The sequence below is a fragment of the Benincasa hispida genome, chromosome 6, assembly GCF_027475165.1.
Source record: "Benincasa hispida cultivar pf3 chromosome 6, pf3_genome.v1.1, whole genome shotgun sequence".
Classification (NCBI taxonomy): domain Eukaryota; kingdom Viridiplantae; phylum Streptophyta; class Magnoliopsida; order Cucurbitales; family Cucurbitaceae; genus Benincasa; species Benincasa hispida.
Window position 1 is genome coordinate 13,366,871 of NC_143483.1, and position 19,857 is coordinate 13,386,727.

The window sequence follows — 19,857 nt, forward strand, 5'->3', positions numbered from 1 at the left end:
GAGCTTATTTCAATGCTGTTATCATTTGGGAATTGTTTTATGTTATTTTAGGGTTTGTTTGGTTTACAATTTAGATTTTATTTTATATTTTCAGATTTACTGAATTCAGTGAATATATTTGGCAAACGATCCGAATTCTGTATCTGAAAATTGTTTTCGAATTCTGTAATCTAAAGAGTATAAATTCTGAAAACAACATTTTTTATGTTTTTATTTATACATAATTTGAATTTAAAAATTTAAAATGTATAATTACATTAAATAATATTAAAAATATTTAAAAATATATGTTATGAACTCAATTCAATTTTTTTAAAAATAAAATATTTATTATGTAATATATTATAAATTAGGTTAAATTTCAAATTTGGTCCATATGGATAGGATAAAAGTTAAAGTTTATGATTTTAAATTTTAGATTTTAGTTGTTTGATAGAACTTTACATATAGTTTCAATGGTTTTTAAATCTTTTTAAATAATCTCTATCGTAGGGAATATTTATGAAGTTTTTATCAAACCATAAGGGGTAAATTCGAATTAATCATAAGATTTAAAATTTAACTTCTTCCAACTAACTAGGGACTATTTATGAAGCTTTTATCAAATCATAGGGGTAAATTCAAATTAATCATAAGATCTAAATTTTAACTTCTAATTATGGAGACAAAAATTTCCATTTATCTTGTAAATTATATATTATTACAAAATAGTAATTTTATAATTTTTTTAAAACATAAAACATGTTTGTAAATAAGTTAATAATAGTTTTTTTATTAACTACTATTTAGTGGGCAAGTACAACTAGTTTGTAATTACTTAAATTATAATTCAATTTTTGAATCCTATCACCAAACATGTATTTGATGACATAAAATACAACGCTGTTTTTATTTAATCTATTGTTTTCAAATTTCTATTTTCAGATTTTTTTACCAAATAAGTCTCTTAGATTCTATTATTATTATTAGGATGATGTGGAACCAAATTTTAAAATATCGATGTAGATAGAATTATCAAGGTCTTTGATTTTACGAAAACGTCGATGAATATTTCTTAAAAAAATTAAAAAAGATTTAAATCAGTTAAGAAAAAATCTTTTATGATTTCTAAATAATTTAACATATTTATATTTAATAGATTTTTCTATAATATAATAGAAATGTTAATTCATCCTTCGTGTCATGTCGAACTATTTGAAATGTGAATATCATATGAAACTTTAATACCATTATCAAATGATAATATCTTTTTTAAAAACGTTTTGCGGATGGCATGTATTAGCACTTTATGGTTGATTTATATGTTGTATTTAGTATTAAAATTATTTAGTGGAATAAAGTCAACATCAAAATTTAATGTATGGGAAATATTACTTTTTTTTCCCCTGAAAGAAAGAAATAAATTCGTTAAGTTAGGCTAAAAAAGAGCAACGCTTACTATCAGCTGGTGACAAAAGGCAAGCTGGGGAAACAGTCAGTTCTTAACAGAAGTACATTAGATCTCGAAGCAAAGAAGGTAATAGAATGAGTCAATTAATTAATTGAGCTAATTTTTATAAAACTAATAAATCAATTTAAATAAGTTTAATTTCGAAAATGATTTGGAAATCATCTTTGAAATTCATTTTGAAAATCAAAATCAAAGTGGAGATTTCCAAAAGTTGGAAATCTCCATTATGAAATAAACCACCTTATTCACTTAATTCCATTTTCTTTATGAAGTAGGAGCTGACCTTCATGCAAGCTATAAATTTTCATGATGAAAGCTCTATAAATTGAAGTCCTGAGCTGAATGTTTGATTCATGCTTACAAGAACTTCTTAAAGAATTCTGCAGAAACCTCTAAACCCTCCTCAAATCTTATATACATCCAGCTCAATTTAGTGTTTCCGCTACACAATCCTTGCAAGAGAATAGTAGAAAAATCTTGGTGCTGGTCTATTTGAAGATTGAAGCTCTTTCACGTGGAACTCAACTGGTATTGAAGAGGATTCATCAAAGGTATTGTGTTCAGTAAACCGTATTCTGTAAAAGTTACTTTGAAGCATGTTTTAAACTCAAATTAAGTATAATTAGAGTTCTTATTGATTATGTTTTTCTCCGTTGTACGTTAATATACTCTAACATATCAAACATATACAAATCAATATTTAGTCGTTGGTGATACTCATTAATTCACTAAACGTTATATCATTTCTGACTTTCAGACCTTTCATGTGACTTCCAACATAATTGCATCCAGACTGGTCTCATTCCTTATCAAATCATACAAAGATGCAAATTAGCATCATTGATTTGCAATCAGAAAATTGAAAGTTGGATTCGAATTGCTATTAAAGTAAATGATCGTCCACCAAGTAATAAGCGATCACCCAACACGTCACCCAGTAATATATAATTGATTGTCCAACAAGTTATAAATAATCACCTAGTTAATGTAAGTGATCGTTTAGTTGTATATAAACGATCATTAATATAATACTAAATGATCACTTACATAATGGTGATCGATCTCCTATCTTTTAAGAACATGATATTGGAAGAAAAATACTTCGTAACACTTACCTTCTCTCCTTTTTTTGGCTATGATAAACGATCTTGCTTTATATCCAAAGATAAAATGAACTGAACAAAGATGAAAGCGAGGGACAATAAGAATGTTCAACTGAAACCCTGAGAGAACAATAGGAGAACAAGTTGGGGAATTCGACTAAAAGTGAATAATTGAGAGTGACCTTCCATTCTTGATATTAGTAGCATTCGATGTTGTTGGTAGAATGTTGGTGTTGCATTTTGTTAGAGTTGATGCCCTAAATCTCGTGGGTCATGTAGTTTGTAATTATATTGTACAAACAATTTATTTATTTAATAAAATCTAAGGTATTTTATTCGACATTTAGTAGTATTAACCATCCAAGGTTATCTTTTGTAGCTTAAACATGTATGTGGAGACATACATGTGGATCGTGTTTAAGTGATAACATGAACAGTTTGTAGTAGATGGATAAGGCTGGATATTTTATCCTGGTACCACTATGAATATGGCCCGCTTTGTATAAATATTACAATTGTTGTAAAATTCTACAAATGGTTTGACCTGATCATTCATGTAGAAATATGTGAGTGGGGTGTTCTACACAAAAGGATTTGTATAAGACCGAACCACAAAATGAATAGTCTCATTATATAACACTGTTAATAGTAGAGACTTACATTTCACTAGGATGACCATAGGTGACATGACCTGAATCTTAAATGAGTTGTGAATGAACCTATGAAGGCGGTCCTTTGTTCTGCATGGGTGAGAGTGGTCAGTTTGCTGACTCAATAAGTCTACCATTTTGAGAATTTGTTTGATTAGGAATTGGAAACACAACTTCACTCTTTCCCTAATGCCGGGGTTAATGGATAAATTACTCCCTTAAAGGTTGATTTCAAGGCTTAACAATGTGGCGCCACACCCTCTCTTGGCCCGAGAGAGGTTTGATCATAGCTGAACTATGACTTATTGTTCATTAGAGAGACCAGTGGTAGTTAGATGTAACTATAGGGGCAAAACGATAATTTTGGCCCAACTATACTTACAAGCAATTTGTGAAGGGTCATCACACCGTTAATTGGTTATATCCAACGGACACAAAAATATATTTGTAGCGCGAAGAGTGCAACTGTCAGTTTTTAGTGAAATGACCGACAGTTAATGGAAGTTGGGTAATTTAATTAAAAGAGCTTGATTAATTCTTTTAATTAAATTACCCAAGTACCATTGGAGCTTCAATCTACAGTTCCATAAGGTCCCCCCAGTAGTTCAATTGGGAATTATATATGATATGAATAGTTTAATTTAATTATACATGATATAATTGGTATAAGTCTTTTCCGATCTTCCACTAAGAAAAGAAGGGTATCGTCACGACAACATGTCTTGTTGGCTTGATGCACCAGCTCCGCTTTCAGATTGAAGATTCTGACTTTGATACATTATAATATAAAGTTTATTTTGAGAGAAAATAAATATCTGAATATAATTCAAAACTTAATTATATGGATTAAATTCATATAATTAGATTTAATATAAATTTGATTTATATTAAATACCGTAAATTATTGAGAGAATTTTAAACTATATGTTATATTTATATTTGATATAACATAAACTATAGGTTATATGTTATATTAGATATAACTTATGGTATAATATGTATATTATATAATAAAGTGGTAACTATATAATTATATATATTAAATAAATTTTAATTTATATTTTTTTGAATTTTGAATTTAAATTAAAAGGAGGGAGTTATTTTAATAACCTCCCTCTCCTATTTAAGATTCAGTTATATAATTTTGGCCATCAATCGATCTTGACCCCAAGAATATCTAAAAACTGTTTCTCTCAATTTTCTCCTTCACCCTTTACTCCCAAAATTAACTTCACAGAGTCCTAGATTCTCAACCCCTAAAGAGAATACAGAGGTCTTTGTGACCGGATTGAGAAGAAAATATGTGAAGAATTATTAGGCTTCAAGGGTAAGTATGACTAACCTCAAATTTTTCCCCTTCACTGCATATTGAAAAAACATGCTATAAATTCTTTCTAAAATGCATATTTAGGTCTTTGTAATTTTAATTTCTATGAAAATTAAAAATTGGAACCGATTTCCGCTTCTGCATCGGACATCACAATCCTTCACATTCAATACATATGTTATCCATTGCTCAAGAAACCGTTGTAGGATAAAGAAGTTGGTTGGATTGAGAAGAGGTTTTAAATTCGACGGTAAATATGGTATTGCACAAGGCATAAAGGTCAACGAGAATACAATTTTTAAAAAGGTCATTCATAGAAAAATTTTTGGTCATCTACTATTTAAAAATGTTACTCTCCCGGTGAGATGGCCTTGTAGACTTGAGGTTTTGAAATTTAGGGAATGTTTGGTCCATTAAGTGGAGTTAACAAGTCTGAGGTTAATATGTTGAAGTTATTAAATTTGTGTTTGAGATGTAGAGTTATGAGATTGAATTCTTCGATAATTATGATAAGTAGATTAAGAAAGCAACATGGAGCTACTTAGTAAATGTGAAAAGTAAAGATCTTCCTTAGTAGATGTGAAACGTTAAAAAAAAAAAAAAAAAAAAAAAACATTTGCTCTTATATCATCTTAAATGTGAAAACCATATGTTTTTGGGTGAAGACAAATTTAATATTATATCATATAAAAATTGTAATTTTATCAATTAAATCTCTAAACTTATACAACCAAATCAATTTAGACTTTCAATTAAAATTTATTTAAAAATTGTCCACTCAAATTATAATCTCAATCTTATTAAATCAACATTTGTAGAAATCTACACACATATATGAATTTAAACATTAACAATTTTCAAATATAATCTTAATAAACGTTTTAAATTGATTCACTTATAACAATTTATAAGTTTAATTTAAAAAATTAAATATTTTATACAATATAAATATGGAGGAAAGTGTAAATAGATACACTTGCAAAAATTCAAGATTTAAATTGATATACTTATGAAACTTTAGAGTTTAAATTGATACCATTATTAGTTTGGGGTTTAAATTGATCTAATTTTCATAGTTCAGAGTTAAAATCAATACAATTATTAGTTTAGAGTTTAAATTAATACAATTTTCAAAATTAAGAGAAGATGAAATTACTCAATAAATGTGCAAGTTCACTTACATGTATTATTGAAGTTGAATTGTTTATACCAACTTAAAAATTTGATGGCCCAAATCGACCATTAAATGACAAAATATAATATATAATATAACTAGCTTTGAAAATAAAAGATATACAGAATGAAAGAAACTTTTAAAACTATCTCTATGAAATATAAGTCCAAGGTAAAGTCGGAGTAGACACACTTAATATAAAGAAATTTTCTTGAGCTTGTGTATAAAGATAGTCATGACCACACTTTAGTATAAGCTACTCGAGTCGTATATGCTCTCGTTTAAATGAATATAACAACCATGTAACAAGACTTGTTTGTTAACCATCATCAATGAGGCCTTTGAGTTATGAGGCCTTTGACAACTAAAGGAACATGTTGACGATGCAGCTTTGTGCACCGAGGAATTTTCTACTATGAAACCCATTAACCTTTTAGTCTAGGATTTCCTAAGGATAGAATCTCAATTCAAAACCTGAATACTTGAACAAATATTTCCTCATCTACTTAGTTGACATATCAAAACAGGTCAAGGTACCCACAATTTCATGAGACTACAGGATTTTATCAAAGATTTCTTCAGCAACTTTAGAAGTAAACTAATGATGGTTGAAGAATATTTACGAGGTTTGCCAGATTTGAAGCAAAATAGTTCAATTGAGCTAACTGGGAGCCAAGATCAACGTTTTAGTATGCAACAAAAAGATCTAAAGGCCAAGGTTTCTATAGAGATCTGACATGTCTAAGCTAGCTCCTTTTTAGAGGAATTTAAATATATATATATATATATATATATATATATATATATATATGTAAACAGGAGACTTTATCCATTATATAGCTATGATCTAATCCATACGTAGACGTACTTTTCTCTCACAGGAAGTATTTTGGAGCTTCAAAAGATTGATCATTCGTATTAGTTCTCCTATAAACTGTAATCAAGAGACAAACGATTTTACCAGTTGCAGCTGTCTTCCTACACTTCAGTTGAATTTGGTGGATCAATCCCAATGCCCTTATAGTAGGCCTTCTCTGCATCAGCCAACCGGCTCCTAAAAATTTCCCATTCTTTTCTACATCTCTCTCTTACCTGAGAATATTCAAATTAAGTCTTAAACATTCATTAATTCTAAACAAGGTGGGGGTGAGGTTTGGAAGGCATCAGTTGCTTACCCCTTCCCATGGTGCCCTCCCATTTTCTGCTTTTCCCTGTTGGAAGAGTACTGTGAGAATAAAATCTTTGTTATGAAACGGTAAAGGCAGTATCAAAAGCGTCAGATTACCTGGTTCCCGAGAGAAGGAACACTTTGATGCACAATCCATTGAGCATCTACGACCCCTATTTTCTCATGAGCGGGCTGCTCTAAACCACCAAGTGATGAATTCAGGGAAGAAATGAATTTGTGAAATATAACTCAGGCAAATGAGAATGTTTCGTACTTACGTGAACACATTTTCTTAGAGCAAAATCGAGACCCCAACCATGAACTAAGTCATTCTACAATATCCATGAGAGGAACATAATTTAGAAGTAGCTAAAATTAAGTCAAGGCAATAGATCAAGTAAGTGGAAGAATCCATACTTGAATCAAATGCCAAACACAGCGCCATGCATCCCGAGAAAATACAGTTGCCATGATTTCAACAAAACTACATGCAAGAGAATGTCCAAAAAAAAAGAACAGTGTTCCTGTTAACATACTGAGATTGTATGAACAAGATAAAAGGTAAAATAAGTAAAAAAAAACTAAATAGATTAAATCATTGATTACACACGCTGCACAAGGTGGAAGATGTGGATCAGTGCACCAACCAGGTTTCTCCTCTGTCTCCCTGCATTTAACCAAAGAGAATCAACGATGATTCATGGCTGCATTTCAATAAAACTAGAAGTGTGGATATTTAGTTGAACCATAAATGTAGAAGATTTTTTTTTTCAATTAAAAAAAATGTTTTCCCCTTACTTGTGAACTTCACTGTTGCCTCTTCTTTTAGTCATCTGCCACGTTAACCCTTGATTTGGTTCCAAGCCAGGTTGCGAGATCTCCAAACCATGTTTTCTCACAAGTTTTATATATCTGTTACGGCCAGAAAATTCCAACTTAGCTTGGGGTTTCTCAAAAAATTAGAGAATAAGGTTTCAAGCATACTCTTCTGCGTTAAAATGCTCTACTCCAAGGTCCTCGTCCCAAACAAATATGTAGTCATAGGATGCCACGATGTCAGGATGCAGAAAACGTTTAGCATACCACCTAGGAAAGGAGTATACATAGTTTAGATGAGATGTACAGATAAAATTCACTGCTACCTTCTATGGAAGATTATTGCAGTAAGGAGGTTATAACTGACCATTTAGTTTGCTTGTATACACTCACGTGTATGGCCCGCGTCGACCACTCAAGATCTTCCCACTCACTTGCTCGTCCATCATAGTGAAACAACAGGACCGTGAAGTTCTCTGAGAACTGTCAAAATATATCAGACATGGACAGAGAAATGCAATAATATGCACACCTTTTCAACTAACCTTTTTAACTGCTGCATCAATATTCTTTTTCTGATCAAAACCAACCGTAAATGTTACCAGGTACTTTGGTTTGATGGCCAAATCCTGCAGGTGTGGCCACCAATAATGGATTCAGTTTGAAAACCAGAGTAGAAATTTCAATTAACGAACGAGTTAAATATTTTGCTAGTAAGATAAGGGTCACACACAAAATCCCCTTTTTCTATCCATCTTAGTTTTCACAATGATTTCACATGTGATAATCTCAAGTTTATACAACCCATTCTACATCCTTGTCCATAAAGGGAAACATGCTGATGGTTTGTATCCCAAGAAATAAGCCAAAATTTTGCGACAGGAAACAGATCGGAAAATATAATTCAAACTTCCTATTTACGGAAGAAAACCTATTGGGGGTCAACATTACTCTTTGATGAAATTCCCAATCATTTCTCCCATTGGAAAACACGCATACACTAAACATGTAGTGTTGCAGATAAAAAGAGCTAGAACCGTGAATAGTATTGAGCAGCATCCCATATATAGTAGCATGGTAAGTAAATTCAGACCAAATTGGCCACTGTTTTGGTACCAATGAGCAACTCAGTCCTATGTCATAATTCTCCACTTTTTGTCAAATCTACATACAGACTATCAATTCATTGGTCGAGTTTAAACCATGGACAAGTAAAGTAAATTAAAGCTATTCACAAGTTTCACACAAGATTATTAGGCCAAGTACAAGTTGCAAAGCTTTTGTAGGCAATGAGTACCTCACTGGGCATACCCCACAGACGCCGAAGGTTAAAATCAGATTCAGACTCAACAATACCAGGTGGTAGTCTTTCAGCTCCTCGAGGATTTGTTGGAACCCATATCTGCATCATCATCAATATTTCAATAGCCAGTTCTAGCAGAAGAAATCAGAAATGATACGCACACAAATTTCTCAATAATGCCATCTGATGCCAAAGTATGCTCATAAATAAAGATATCCACAATTATCCAATTTCCTTACCTTAAAAGAAATCTAGATTTCAAAATAGACGTGTACCCCCATTAGTTAACATCTTGTCAGTCATACATCAGTTTTACAATTTTTATAGAATACAGACCACTAAATTTTTACTGTGAAACAAATCAGAAACATCTCACAGATGTAAACTAACGTAAATAAATCATGCTTGCATGCTACAGAAAGACAATGTTTTCAGTGTGCACCTTTGTCTCGTTCAGTGAAAATTGTAAGGAGCTGCCTCTATTACCCTTCAAAGAAGACCAAGCATTCAAGAATGCTTCAGGGGAGAGGCCTGAGTACTTGTCCTCAATGTAAGTGAGATCAATGGAAGGAATCAGGCTGGACGGGAAATTTAGCTACCAGAATAAAAATAAAAATAAAAATAAAAAGCTTTCGCACCCTTAAAAAATATGCAAGCCAAATCATCATGGATGAAATCGAACATATACATAATTAATAGAAAATGGCCGAAAAGAAAATTTTCTACCTGGGATAATGAGAGCGTGGGAAAGGATACTCCTAAAAAGAAACCAAAGACACCTCCAACAAATGTTGTAACTAGAATCCTCATTATTTCATTAGGTTTTCTCATGTTTCCACTGCACAATAATACAAATTGAAAATAAATATTCTAAATGAAAAAAGAAAAATGTGTAGACCATCGATAACTACAGGAAGCCGAAGCTCCACATTATCTAAAACGAAAATAAGAGCTTGATTATAATTTAACCTGCGTATTGGGTTCACCATGGTGTCCAAAACCTTCAAGTTTCAAGTTAAATAAGATTGTCTCTGAAACCTATTAAGTGTGGGAACAAGGAATGACATTCAGTAATCAATTTTGCAGTTTCCAGAACTCCAAGCCTAAATCGGACGTCAACTTTATTAAAGAACGAATCCTGAAAAGATGAACAAAGAGGGAAACTAACAAGTTGAGAAGAAATCCAAATAATTATACAACAAAGAGTTCGCAGCAAACATCAGAAGTGGTCACAATTGCTTGAGATTGATCTTCAATTTTGCAATAACTAAGATTATGACCACAATTGATGCCGCTACAAATTCACTTGCACCAGCTAACATTGCAACAACTAAAATTAACTACCAAACTGGAAAACGCAGCTTGAAGAACTCGAAGAAACACGAGAAAACCAGGAATTTTCACACATATAACTAATTCGCGGGGTCGTCCAGGCGAGAAAAGCAGGAATTGAGAAGCTCCATAATTAGAAATCAGAAAAAACATGAGCGAAATCAGTTTCTCCAAAACAAGAAGTACAACGGAAATAATTGGGTTACCTCCAAATGGGGGATCTACGACTACGAACAGGGGGAAGACCGATCTAAATCTTGAACAATCTAGAAAGCCATGTAAGGGGTGAGTTTCCGGTGAGAGATTTACAGGCAGGCGACGCAAAATTAGGATGTGAATGAAAGAATGGAGAGAGGTTATGGGTTAATCTCCGGAGGAATCGAAGAAATGAGAGCTGAAATACTGTAGGAAGTTTGAATTCGTCTTCCCATTAAATTTTGTTTTATCTATTACTTTACGTGAGCTGTTGGAGGAGACGACGATGGCATTACATATCATTTCCGAAAATTGTCCAATATAACCCAAAACTTAAAAATAATTGACCTCTTTTTTTCTCTTCTTAACATATTTTTTAGGGCTACTACACAAATAGCAAAATTTAAATTTTCATATGAAAAAATAGTATAAATTATAAACATTATGAAAATTACAAAACGGATTATAATATTAGAAAATAATAATTACCAATTGTCAAAACTATCTCCAAGTCAACCCACATGCATAACATTAGGAATTCTAAATGTTAACGGTTTCAAAATTATTTTAAAACAACAAATACATTCTACTTAAACAACTATCCCGATAAACCATGCATTCTGCAAGTATCTAATCTATAATTACAACAACTTATTAGCACCCTAAAGAAGGCATTCATTTAAACAAAAAATCCAACCAAATCTATTGCCAACAAAATCAAATTAGGGATTTCAAAAGGGCCCTCAAAACAGCTTCAAGGGAAGAAAGAAAGTGCTTCTGGTGCCTTAAAAACAGCTTCATCGCAGGAAATAAAGACGTGCTTTCGTTGCCCTAAAATCATTAGGCCTCAAGCACTATGAACGTGAGTACAAAAAGACATTTTCCATTGACTCTTAACCCTTGCCAAATATTTCTTTACAATCAATGTAAAGAACCTACTTTAGTGGGAATACCAGATTGAAAGGACTCAAAATCTTAAAAATCAAAGATTTCAATGTTGCCCTCAGGAGGTTGGGAAGAATGATTAATTTCTACTAATTCATTATTCAAATATAGTATATTTCTAATGTTCGAGACAATAGATGAGACATGGTCAACCACTATACATAAATAAATTTGGGGGGACTCTGATATAGTTGACATCAACCATACAATATCTCTATCTTCAACAATCCTAATAAGATTTGAATCAGCGGAACCAACCTGGTACATTGTCAATCGTGATATAGTTAACTCACTCGAGGGAAAAAGCTTACCTTAGATATATTCTACAAATTGTTGGAACGATGAATTTGATGGAATATATGCCTCAAAAGCTCAAAAATCATGATAATGAGAATTCTCATCCCATCGACCGTCCAATAGAAGTCTAATTCATTGTAAAGCCATAGTTTCTATCATTCATATGTTGCTAAAATTTGATTTACAATATTATTTCTCACTCAAATGATTTGTTTTAAATTTTAAATGATGTACGACTCAAATCTAACTCAATTATATTATGGAGATTTGTAGTAGGTGTTTTTTTAATCAATCAAATATTGATTAATACGTAATCGATCGAACACTACTTGAAAATGAAAATGGCTCTTCTGCTCAGAAATGAAATGTTCTAAACATAAATATATATCTCTTTTTAAAACTATTTGCAAGTATAAATTATTTTCTAAATTACCTTAAATACATTTATCTTCTTTTTTTTATTCCTAAAATAACCCTATTATTCCCCTTCTTCCTCATCGTCCAGCTTCAATCTGTTTTCTTTCTTTCTGTCTTCTTCCCCTTCTTCCTCGTCGTGGACTCCATCGTCCCCCTTCTTCTTAGCCGTTTTTGTTTTCTTTCTGTGTTTTTCTACACCGTCGCTTCTTTTGAGGTTTCATCTTCTTTTTGGCCGAGCTAGCGTGCGTTTTCTAGGTACGTCTTCTCCATTCTTCGCCGCTCGATTATGAGGTTTTCTGCTCGTAATTTCTTTTCTCTATGTTCGATTTTGTATTATTGACTCGCGATTTTGTATGGTTTAATCATTTTCTTGTGCGATTCTTTCTCCCTCCTATGTCTAGGTATTCGATTTCTTACTCTGTTTTTTATTGGATGTTTTGTAGTCGATTTCTTCTTCTTCTTCTTCTTTTTTTAGGTTTAGTTGATTTTACTTGAAGTATGCTCTGTTTTTTATTTGATTTCCTCAGTTTCAAGTATTACAAAAAATTTGACAAAAATTAGTACCCTCACTCCTATCTCTGATTATTATTTGAATTACAAGTCATGAATTGCTATCACTGCTATCACAAAAATCAGTACTCTACTGCTATCACTGCTATCACATATTACAAATCATGAATTACAAGTTCCCTCATTGCTATCACTGCTATCACAAAAATTAGTATTGTCACTTCTATTACTGAAAATTAGTACCCTCAGTTTCAAGTCATGAACTTCCTATCACTGATATTAGTAGTCATGAACTTCCTATCTCTAATCTTAGTCTAGTGATGATAGATACATTTCATAGTGTATCAATGATATTAGTCTATCACTTATAGATATTGTTTTCTATTTATTCTACTAGTCTAGAATGTCATGAGTTTAATTGTTGTTTCTTGTAATGATTTGGAAATATGACTAAGCTTGCAATAGTGGTGTTTCATAGTGGACAGTGGGATGATAAACATAATTACTTGAATTACAAGACATATTGATTGATGAGATTATGTGTTTTGAGAGTTTTGTGAGTTTGATATTAAAGGAAATTCAATTGGATGCATCTATTTCTTCAATACAATTATCTATCTTATTGGATTTTGGTATCAATGGCATTTAAACTGTGGTTGAAATTCATGAAGATAACAATGTTGCTTGGTTTTTGAATTTAGTTAAAGAACAAAGTACAAGACATCCATTAGTTGTTCATGCTACTGATCTTGTTTTAGAAGGAGTTTCCATTTAGAAGGAGTTTCCAATAATGGATTTGATAATTTTTTATGTGTTGTGTCTTCTTCTTCTCCCATTAGTATGATTTTAACATTCTAACAGATGTTGATATTGGTAGCTTGTCTTCTACATTTGATTTGAAAGAGAAGGATATGTTTGCTAGTAAGAAAATAGTATCAAAATCTTTTTACTACATAGCTATAAAGAACAACTTTGAGTTCAAGACTGCGAGATCAAATTCTAAAGTAATTGTGTTGAAGTGCTCCCAAGAAGATTGTGAATGGTATGTCTGTGCATCTCATTATAAGGGTAAGGAACTATGGAAACTTAGGAAGTATATTGCTAATCATAGTTGTTCTATAAATGCTATTCAAACTTCTCATAGACAAGCATCTTCATCATTGATTGGTGACTGTATGATAAAAGATTTTAGCCGTTGTGACCGTTTGACTACAAATGATATTATGATTCACATGCGTACTAAATTTGGGGTAAATGTTAGCTACTATAAAGCTTGGAGAGCGAAAGAATATATTATGAAGTCATTGAATGGTGATGCAAAGGAATCTTATGCCTTGATCCTAGATTTTTTTACAAAGCTAAAAGAAATGAATCCAGACTTGTTTTTTGCTTGTTATCCTTTATATATCATCAATCAAGCTTTCAATGAGTATGTAATCAATATTTGATAGACTTGTTTAATTGATATGGTCTATCAATGATGTTGGTCTATCAGTGATAGGTCTTATAGTAAATGAGTATATCATTGGTCTATTGCTGATATTTGGTCTATAAGTGATAGATCTAATGTAAAACATAATGTAATTAATTCTTTGATATATCTTTTTTTCTTTTTTTCTTTTTTTATCTTACTGTAGGTTCATTCACTGCATATGAAAATGATTCTGAGGGACATTTTAAGTATTGTTTCATGGCAATTGGATCGTGTATTGAGGGGTGGAAATATTGTAGGCCAAACATATCAGTTGATGGCACCTTTTTGAAATGTAAATATGGTAGAGCTCTTTTGACGACGTTAACAATTGATGGTAACAATCAAATTTTTTCTCTTTCCTTTAGTGTTGTAGACTCCGAGAATTATGCATCATGAAAATGGTTTTTTGATGATATAAAGAAAAGTTTAGGGGACCGAGAAGGTTTAGTTATTATATCCAATCAACATTTAAGTATTCCAAAAGGTGTTCAAAATGTTTTTCCAACGACTGAATATTGTGTTTGTTTGCAACACCTTTTGAGAAGTTTGAAGTTGACGTATAAGGACTCTTCTATCGATAATATGTTTTTTAGATGTGGAAAAGCATATACTATTGCTGATGTTAAGCTGAATATGAGATGGATGGAGGCTATATATCCTCACATACGAGACTATCTTAGCAATGTTGATTTCGAGAAATGGGCTCGTGCATATTGTAGAAGGATAAGATATCAGATGATGACTACTAACATTTCAGAATGTTTAAATGCAGTTCTAAAAGAGCTTAGAGATTTACTTGTGGCATCACTACTCGATTCAATCAGACAATCACTTCAAAAAAAAATTTATGATAAAAGTAAAACTGCATATTGTATGAAATTTGTTTTGACTAGTTAGGCCGAAGAAAAATTACAAACACAACATCAGATATCAGGAAACTTCACGGTAAGAGTTACTTGTTTTCATGGGTAATATAACACAATTTGTCAGTGATTGAGTTCTATTAGTGATAAACTTCTATCACTGATAGACTCAGATAGTTGGCTCTTAATTAATTTCTTGTCTATGTGTCATTTTTCTCAGGTTAATGCAATTAATGATGTCAAATTTGAAGTAATTGATGGAAGCAATCATTTTATGGTACATTTAGATTCCAAATCATATACTTGTCGTGTTTGGGATCTTGATGAAATTTCATGTGCCCATGCACTTATTGTTATTCGTGGATGCAACATGGATACTTACTCATTTGTTCATAAGTATTTTTTGACAAGCACCATGATTTCATGTTATGTTGGTTCTGTCTGTCCAGTTGGGAACCATGCTAATTGGAAGCCTATAGGGATTGACATGAGAATATTACCTCCAATTGTTAAGCATCCAGCAGGCCGACCTCAAAAATAAAGAATATTATCAATTGGCAGGCAAAGAAGTCAGACAAAGTGCAGCCGTTGTCGTCGTGTTGGTCATAATCGTAGAACGTGTAAATTTCCTCCATTTATACAATGATGCAACATTTACTATCAATGTGATCTTTATAGATGTGAACATGTAGGTTACAAACATTTTTAGAATGTTGTAGGGTTTGCTATTTTTACCATTGGTTCGATTATTATATTGTTCATACGAACATAACATTCTGCTTGAGAAATATAAAATGTTTAGTACTTTGACGAATATAGAAATATTGTTTTTTTCATTTTTTGTCAATAGTGTATATATATATATAAATTCACTTTGCTTCTTATTCAATGTGAAGTAATGTCACTTGAAAGTACAAAATTTAGTCTCTTGAACTTTTTCTCAATACAAAGTATAGAATTTCCTAGGGAATAAAAACGCAAAATCAAGTACATAGGAAAGAAAGTAACATCAATTTTAAGTATTGTTGTTGTGCTTTTTATCACTGATATTGGTCTATCATTGTCATTGATCTATCACTGACCATCTATTACATAATACCAAAAATTTAGTTCTTAGAACTTTAAAATAGAAAGCAGAAAGGGATTTCCTATATTTATATGACAAATAGAATTACATATGAAGTTTTTGTGAGTAATTTCAAGCAATTTCATTGTGATTTAATTTTTATCACTAATATTGGTTTATCATTGACATTGATATATCACTTATCATCTATTACATAATTACAGGATTTTGGTCCTTACAACTGTAAAAATAGAAGCACAAATGGATATAATTTGCACTGATTCAACTAGCGATCCAACAATTTCCTATATTTATATGACAAAATGAACTACATATGAAGTCTATCATGGATAGTTTCTATCACATATATGTTTCTATCACTGATACTACTAATGTATCCACAAAAACTAGGGTATAATATCCCACATCCCACTAATATCCCATATCCACAAAAAACAAGGTCTAATAGCCAAAACATTAAACTAAGTCACAACTACATTATTACATTTGAGAGATTTTTAAGTCAAAACTAGGGGCAATGTCCTTGATTCTAGGAGAATGTCTTATTTGTTTTGGAGAAGCTTTCTTTTCGTCTTTTGCATTCTTTTTGTCCTTTGCATTCTTTTGGTTTTTTGCATCATTTTGCTCTTTTGCAATCTTCTCGTCATTTGCATTTTGCAACATCTTCTTTGATGGTTTAGGTTGTCTTTTAGGTCTAACATTTTCAACATTCGTCGTTGTATTTTTTTTTTGTTCTAATAACCCCAAAATGTCAACACTTAATTATAGTTTTATAAATATATACTGAGTCTAACAGTCATAAAGCAATATAGGGAATGTGATAATTGTTATACCTTCACTTTTTTTGCTTTTTCATGCACCATTGTTTACCTTTCTTCATGTACATTCACTTCTTCCTTCTTGTCTTCAATCTTCTATAATATATTATATAAGTGTAGCAATGCACAAAATTGTAGATGTTAGTATACTTTTTTTATGTTACCGTTGAACTACAATAAAAGGATTATAACATTCTATCAGTGATAGAAACCTATCACTGATAGCCTTTAATGAGCAGCACACTTAAAGTATAAAACAGAATAGCAATAACCTACTATTTAACTAGATGGATACCTTTTTTCCTTTAGCAATATTGGCTTCTTCTATTTCCTTCTCTTTCTCATGATTTTGTTCATGCATCTGTAGATATTAGTATATCCTCAGTAAACTATATGTACTTTATATAGTCTATCATTAGAAAAAAAAACAAAAAAGTAAAAAAAACTAGAAGGCTTTAATAATTTTACCTCTTTCTCCTTGGCATAAGTAGTTGCAATTAAACTACTTTGTCAATTTTAGCATCAACATTGACATCTATCATTTCTAGACTCACAGATGGAGGATGATTCTTGTCAAAGCACTCTTGAGTTTTTCTTTCACTTTTCTTTACAATTTCCATTAGAGAATGTAACAAAGTGAAAATCTTCATTTGTCCCTTTTTAAAATCTACAACATCTTCTTTGTGTTGCCTTTTAAGACCTTCAATATCTTCTTGTAAAGAAGATATTCTTTCTCCAATCTTTTTATCTTTTTCTACAACATTTTATCCTTCCTCCAAACTTTTTCCCTCCATTTCCATATATTTTTTTGAAGTATTTTGATGTCATTTCTTCTTTTGATGCAACAATAGGAACTAAATGAAGCTAAACACATAATATTTAATTAGTACTGTATACAGATTACCTTCTTTTTATAAGATTTGAAATACTCAGATAATCACAGTTAGGAATTATCATTGACATAGTTTAATGAGATCATATCAGTGTGGGCTTATCACTGATAGACCCCATTATTGATAGACCAATATCACCGATATAGTCTATCTATATGTGATATTGGTCTATCATTGATAAACTATGTTGCTGATAGACTCCTCTTACTTGTGTGTTTCAATAGATATAATACTTCTATCATTAATATTTATCTATCACTAATAGACCAATATCATTGATAGACTTGCATCACAATTAATAATGAAAAATTAGAAACTTACATTTCGTTTCGAGAAGATATTGTCATTAAGATCTTGTCAATCTAGTTGCTTTATTGTTTCCCAATTCAAGGTTCTTGGAAAGCCATTTCCTATTCTTTTTGTGAACCCTTAAGAAAGTTTAGGAAGTATTTCATATGCCCAATAAGCTAAAACTATAGGGAATCCTTGCAGATAGGCAGCTAGTTTGTTTTTATTCTTAATAGATTTCTTTAAAAACTCAACCGTAAGACTATAATACAGTATTCCCCATGGATAATTCCTAAACTTCTCCTCATCATTCAACATCTTTACATGCTTCCAATCCACACATTTATGACGTTGTTTTGGAATCAACAAGTTTTCTAGCAAATAAAGATTGACAAGTTTTGCTATTTTTCTTTCATCACTGCAGTGACTAGAAAAATAGTCAAATGCACTATTCACATTTTCCCTAGTGATGCTAGTATAATTTCTAAAAAAATATTGTCTAATTTCTGAATCTTTTTCTTCAGTTTCATCTAAAACGTTTTCAACAGGGTATTCATCACAATTTAATCCAGTAATCAAACAAAAATCCCTCAACCTAAACTCTATTATGTTACCTCCAAAGTTGAAAAGAAGAATATTGTTATCAGTAGAGACATTTTTAAACCTAGCAAATGCCCAAATGGTCCTTCCTTAAATAAAGATAGACACAAAGAATCTAAACCCCTAATATGGTCTATCACTTCCAACTTGACATAAACTGCGACTTTCAAAGTGGAGTTCCAACTTTCTTTAGGGATTTTTTCTGTCTATTTAAACAAAAAAGAAAATATTTATTAAAATATAAATATTTTAAAGAACAAATTAGAAATAGATATATAGTAAATATATAGTTAATACCTTCTCTTTTTTCATCTTTTTTTTGCTTGATGGTTCAACTTCTAAGGTTCTTTTTGCCCTCTTTTTTTGTTGTTTGCTTTCCATAATTGTCAATATGTTAGAATAGTAATAACCACTTTAGTTAACAAACTAAACATTTCAAGTTTATCATTTATGGAGCTGATAACTTATAGACTTGAAGTAGTGAAATCTATCAATGTTAAACTTATCACTGACACATTTCTATCATTGATAGACTTGAAGTGGTGAAGTCTACCAGTGATAATCTTATCATTGATAGACTTTACCACTTCAAGTCTATCAACGATAGAAACTTATCACAAATAGACCATGATCAACAACATATTCGAAGTTTAAAAACAGGCTAGCAATAGTCTATCAACTAAACAACAAATAAATAGAAATGAAAGTATAATTTTTCTTTATTTTCATGGAAAATAAATCCAACATGCTCCAAGTCTATCAATGATAGCAAAGTATCAATAACAAACACTAATCAACAAAAAAAAAAGAAAAAAAAAACAAACAACAGTAAATATACATCGAAGACAAACAATAATAAAGTTTAAAGCACCGATAACAAATAACAGCAATAACAACAAACAATAATAACAAGTAAAAGCAGTGAATATTCAGGTTTATTGGTGACAGAAATCTACCACCGATAGACCCCAAACAAAAACACATTTGTTTATCAGTGATGACAATAATCCAACATGCTCCAAGTCTATAAGTGATAGCAACGTATCAATAGCAAACACTAATCAACAACAAAAAAAACATAATAAACAACGGTGAATATACATTGAAGACAAACAATAATAAAGTTTAGCACTGATAACAAATAACA

General features: G+C 31.2%; 2 protein-coding genes, 1 long non-coding RNA gene and 1 pseudogene across 5 annotated transcripts; 2 read left to right on the forward strand and 2 right to left on the reverse strand.

Annotated features, from left to right (window-relative positions):
* The first annotated feature begins 1,391 nt into the window (after positions 1–1,391).
* Positions 1,392–2,170, forward strand: LOC150035426 (uncharacterized). The gene is made up of 2 exons (XR_016530100.1): positions 1,392–1,516; positions 1,723–2,170. It is a non-coding gene; the product is annotated as an uncharacterized LOC150035426 (long non-coding RNA).
* Positions 2,171–6,183: 4,013 nt separating this feature from the next.
* On the reverse strand, positions 6,184–10,801 carry LOC120080472 (uncharacterized). Of its 3 annotated transcripts, none has more exons than XM_039035133.2 (15): positions 10,530–10,801; positions 9,961–10,029; positions 9,718–9,829; positions 9,434–9,586; positions 8,986–9,090; positions 8,234–8,317; positions 8,056–8,171; positions 7,857–7,958; positions 7,671–7,784; positions 7,483–7,539; positions 7,290–7,356; positions 7,151–7,204; positions 6,990–7,064; positions 6,880–6,915; positions 6,184–6,796 (listed from the first exon to the last, which is right to left on the reverse strand). In XM_039035133.2, exons 2-15 carry the CDS (start codon positions 9,978–9,980, stop codon positions 6,683–6,685), a joined length of 1,209 nt encoding a protein of 402 aa, XP_038891061.1. In that variant the 5' UTR covers positions 9,981–10,029; positions 10,530–10,801; the 3' UTR covers positions 6,184–6,682. The 3 variants fall into 3 exon arrangements, 2 of the variants coding, with proteins under 2 accessions (XP_038891061.1, XP_038891060.1); XM_039035132.2 differs by having other exon boundaries at positions 9,961–10,129; XR_005482521.2 differs by having other exon boundaries at positions 6,592–6,796; positions 6,990–7,069; positions 9,961–10,129.
* Positions 10,802–13,133: 2,332 nt separating this feature from the next.
* Positions 13,134–15,670, forward strand: LOC150035427 (uncharacterized; annotated as a pseudogene).
* Positions 15,671–18,251: 2,581 nt separating this feature from the next.
* LOC150035428 (uncharacterized) lies at positions 18,252–19,091 on the reverse strand. The gene is made up of 3 exons (XM_090314313.1): positions 19,008–19,091; positions 18,858–18,916; positions 18,252–18,774 (listed from the first exon to the last, which is right to left on the reverse strand). The coding sequence occupies exons 1-3, from the start codon at positions 19,089–19,091 to the stop codon at positions 18,252–18,254; spliced, it is 666 nt and encodes a 221-aa protein (XP_090170439.1).
* Between the last annotated feature and the right edge of the window lie 766 nt (positions 19,092–19,857).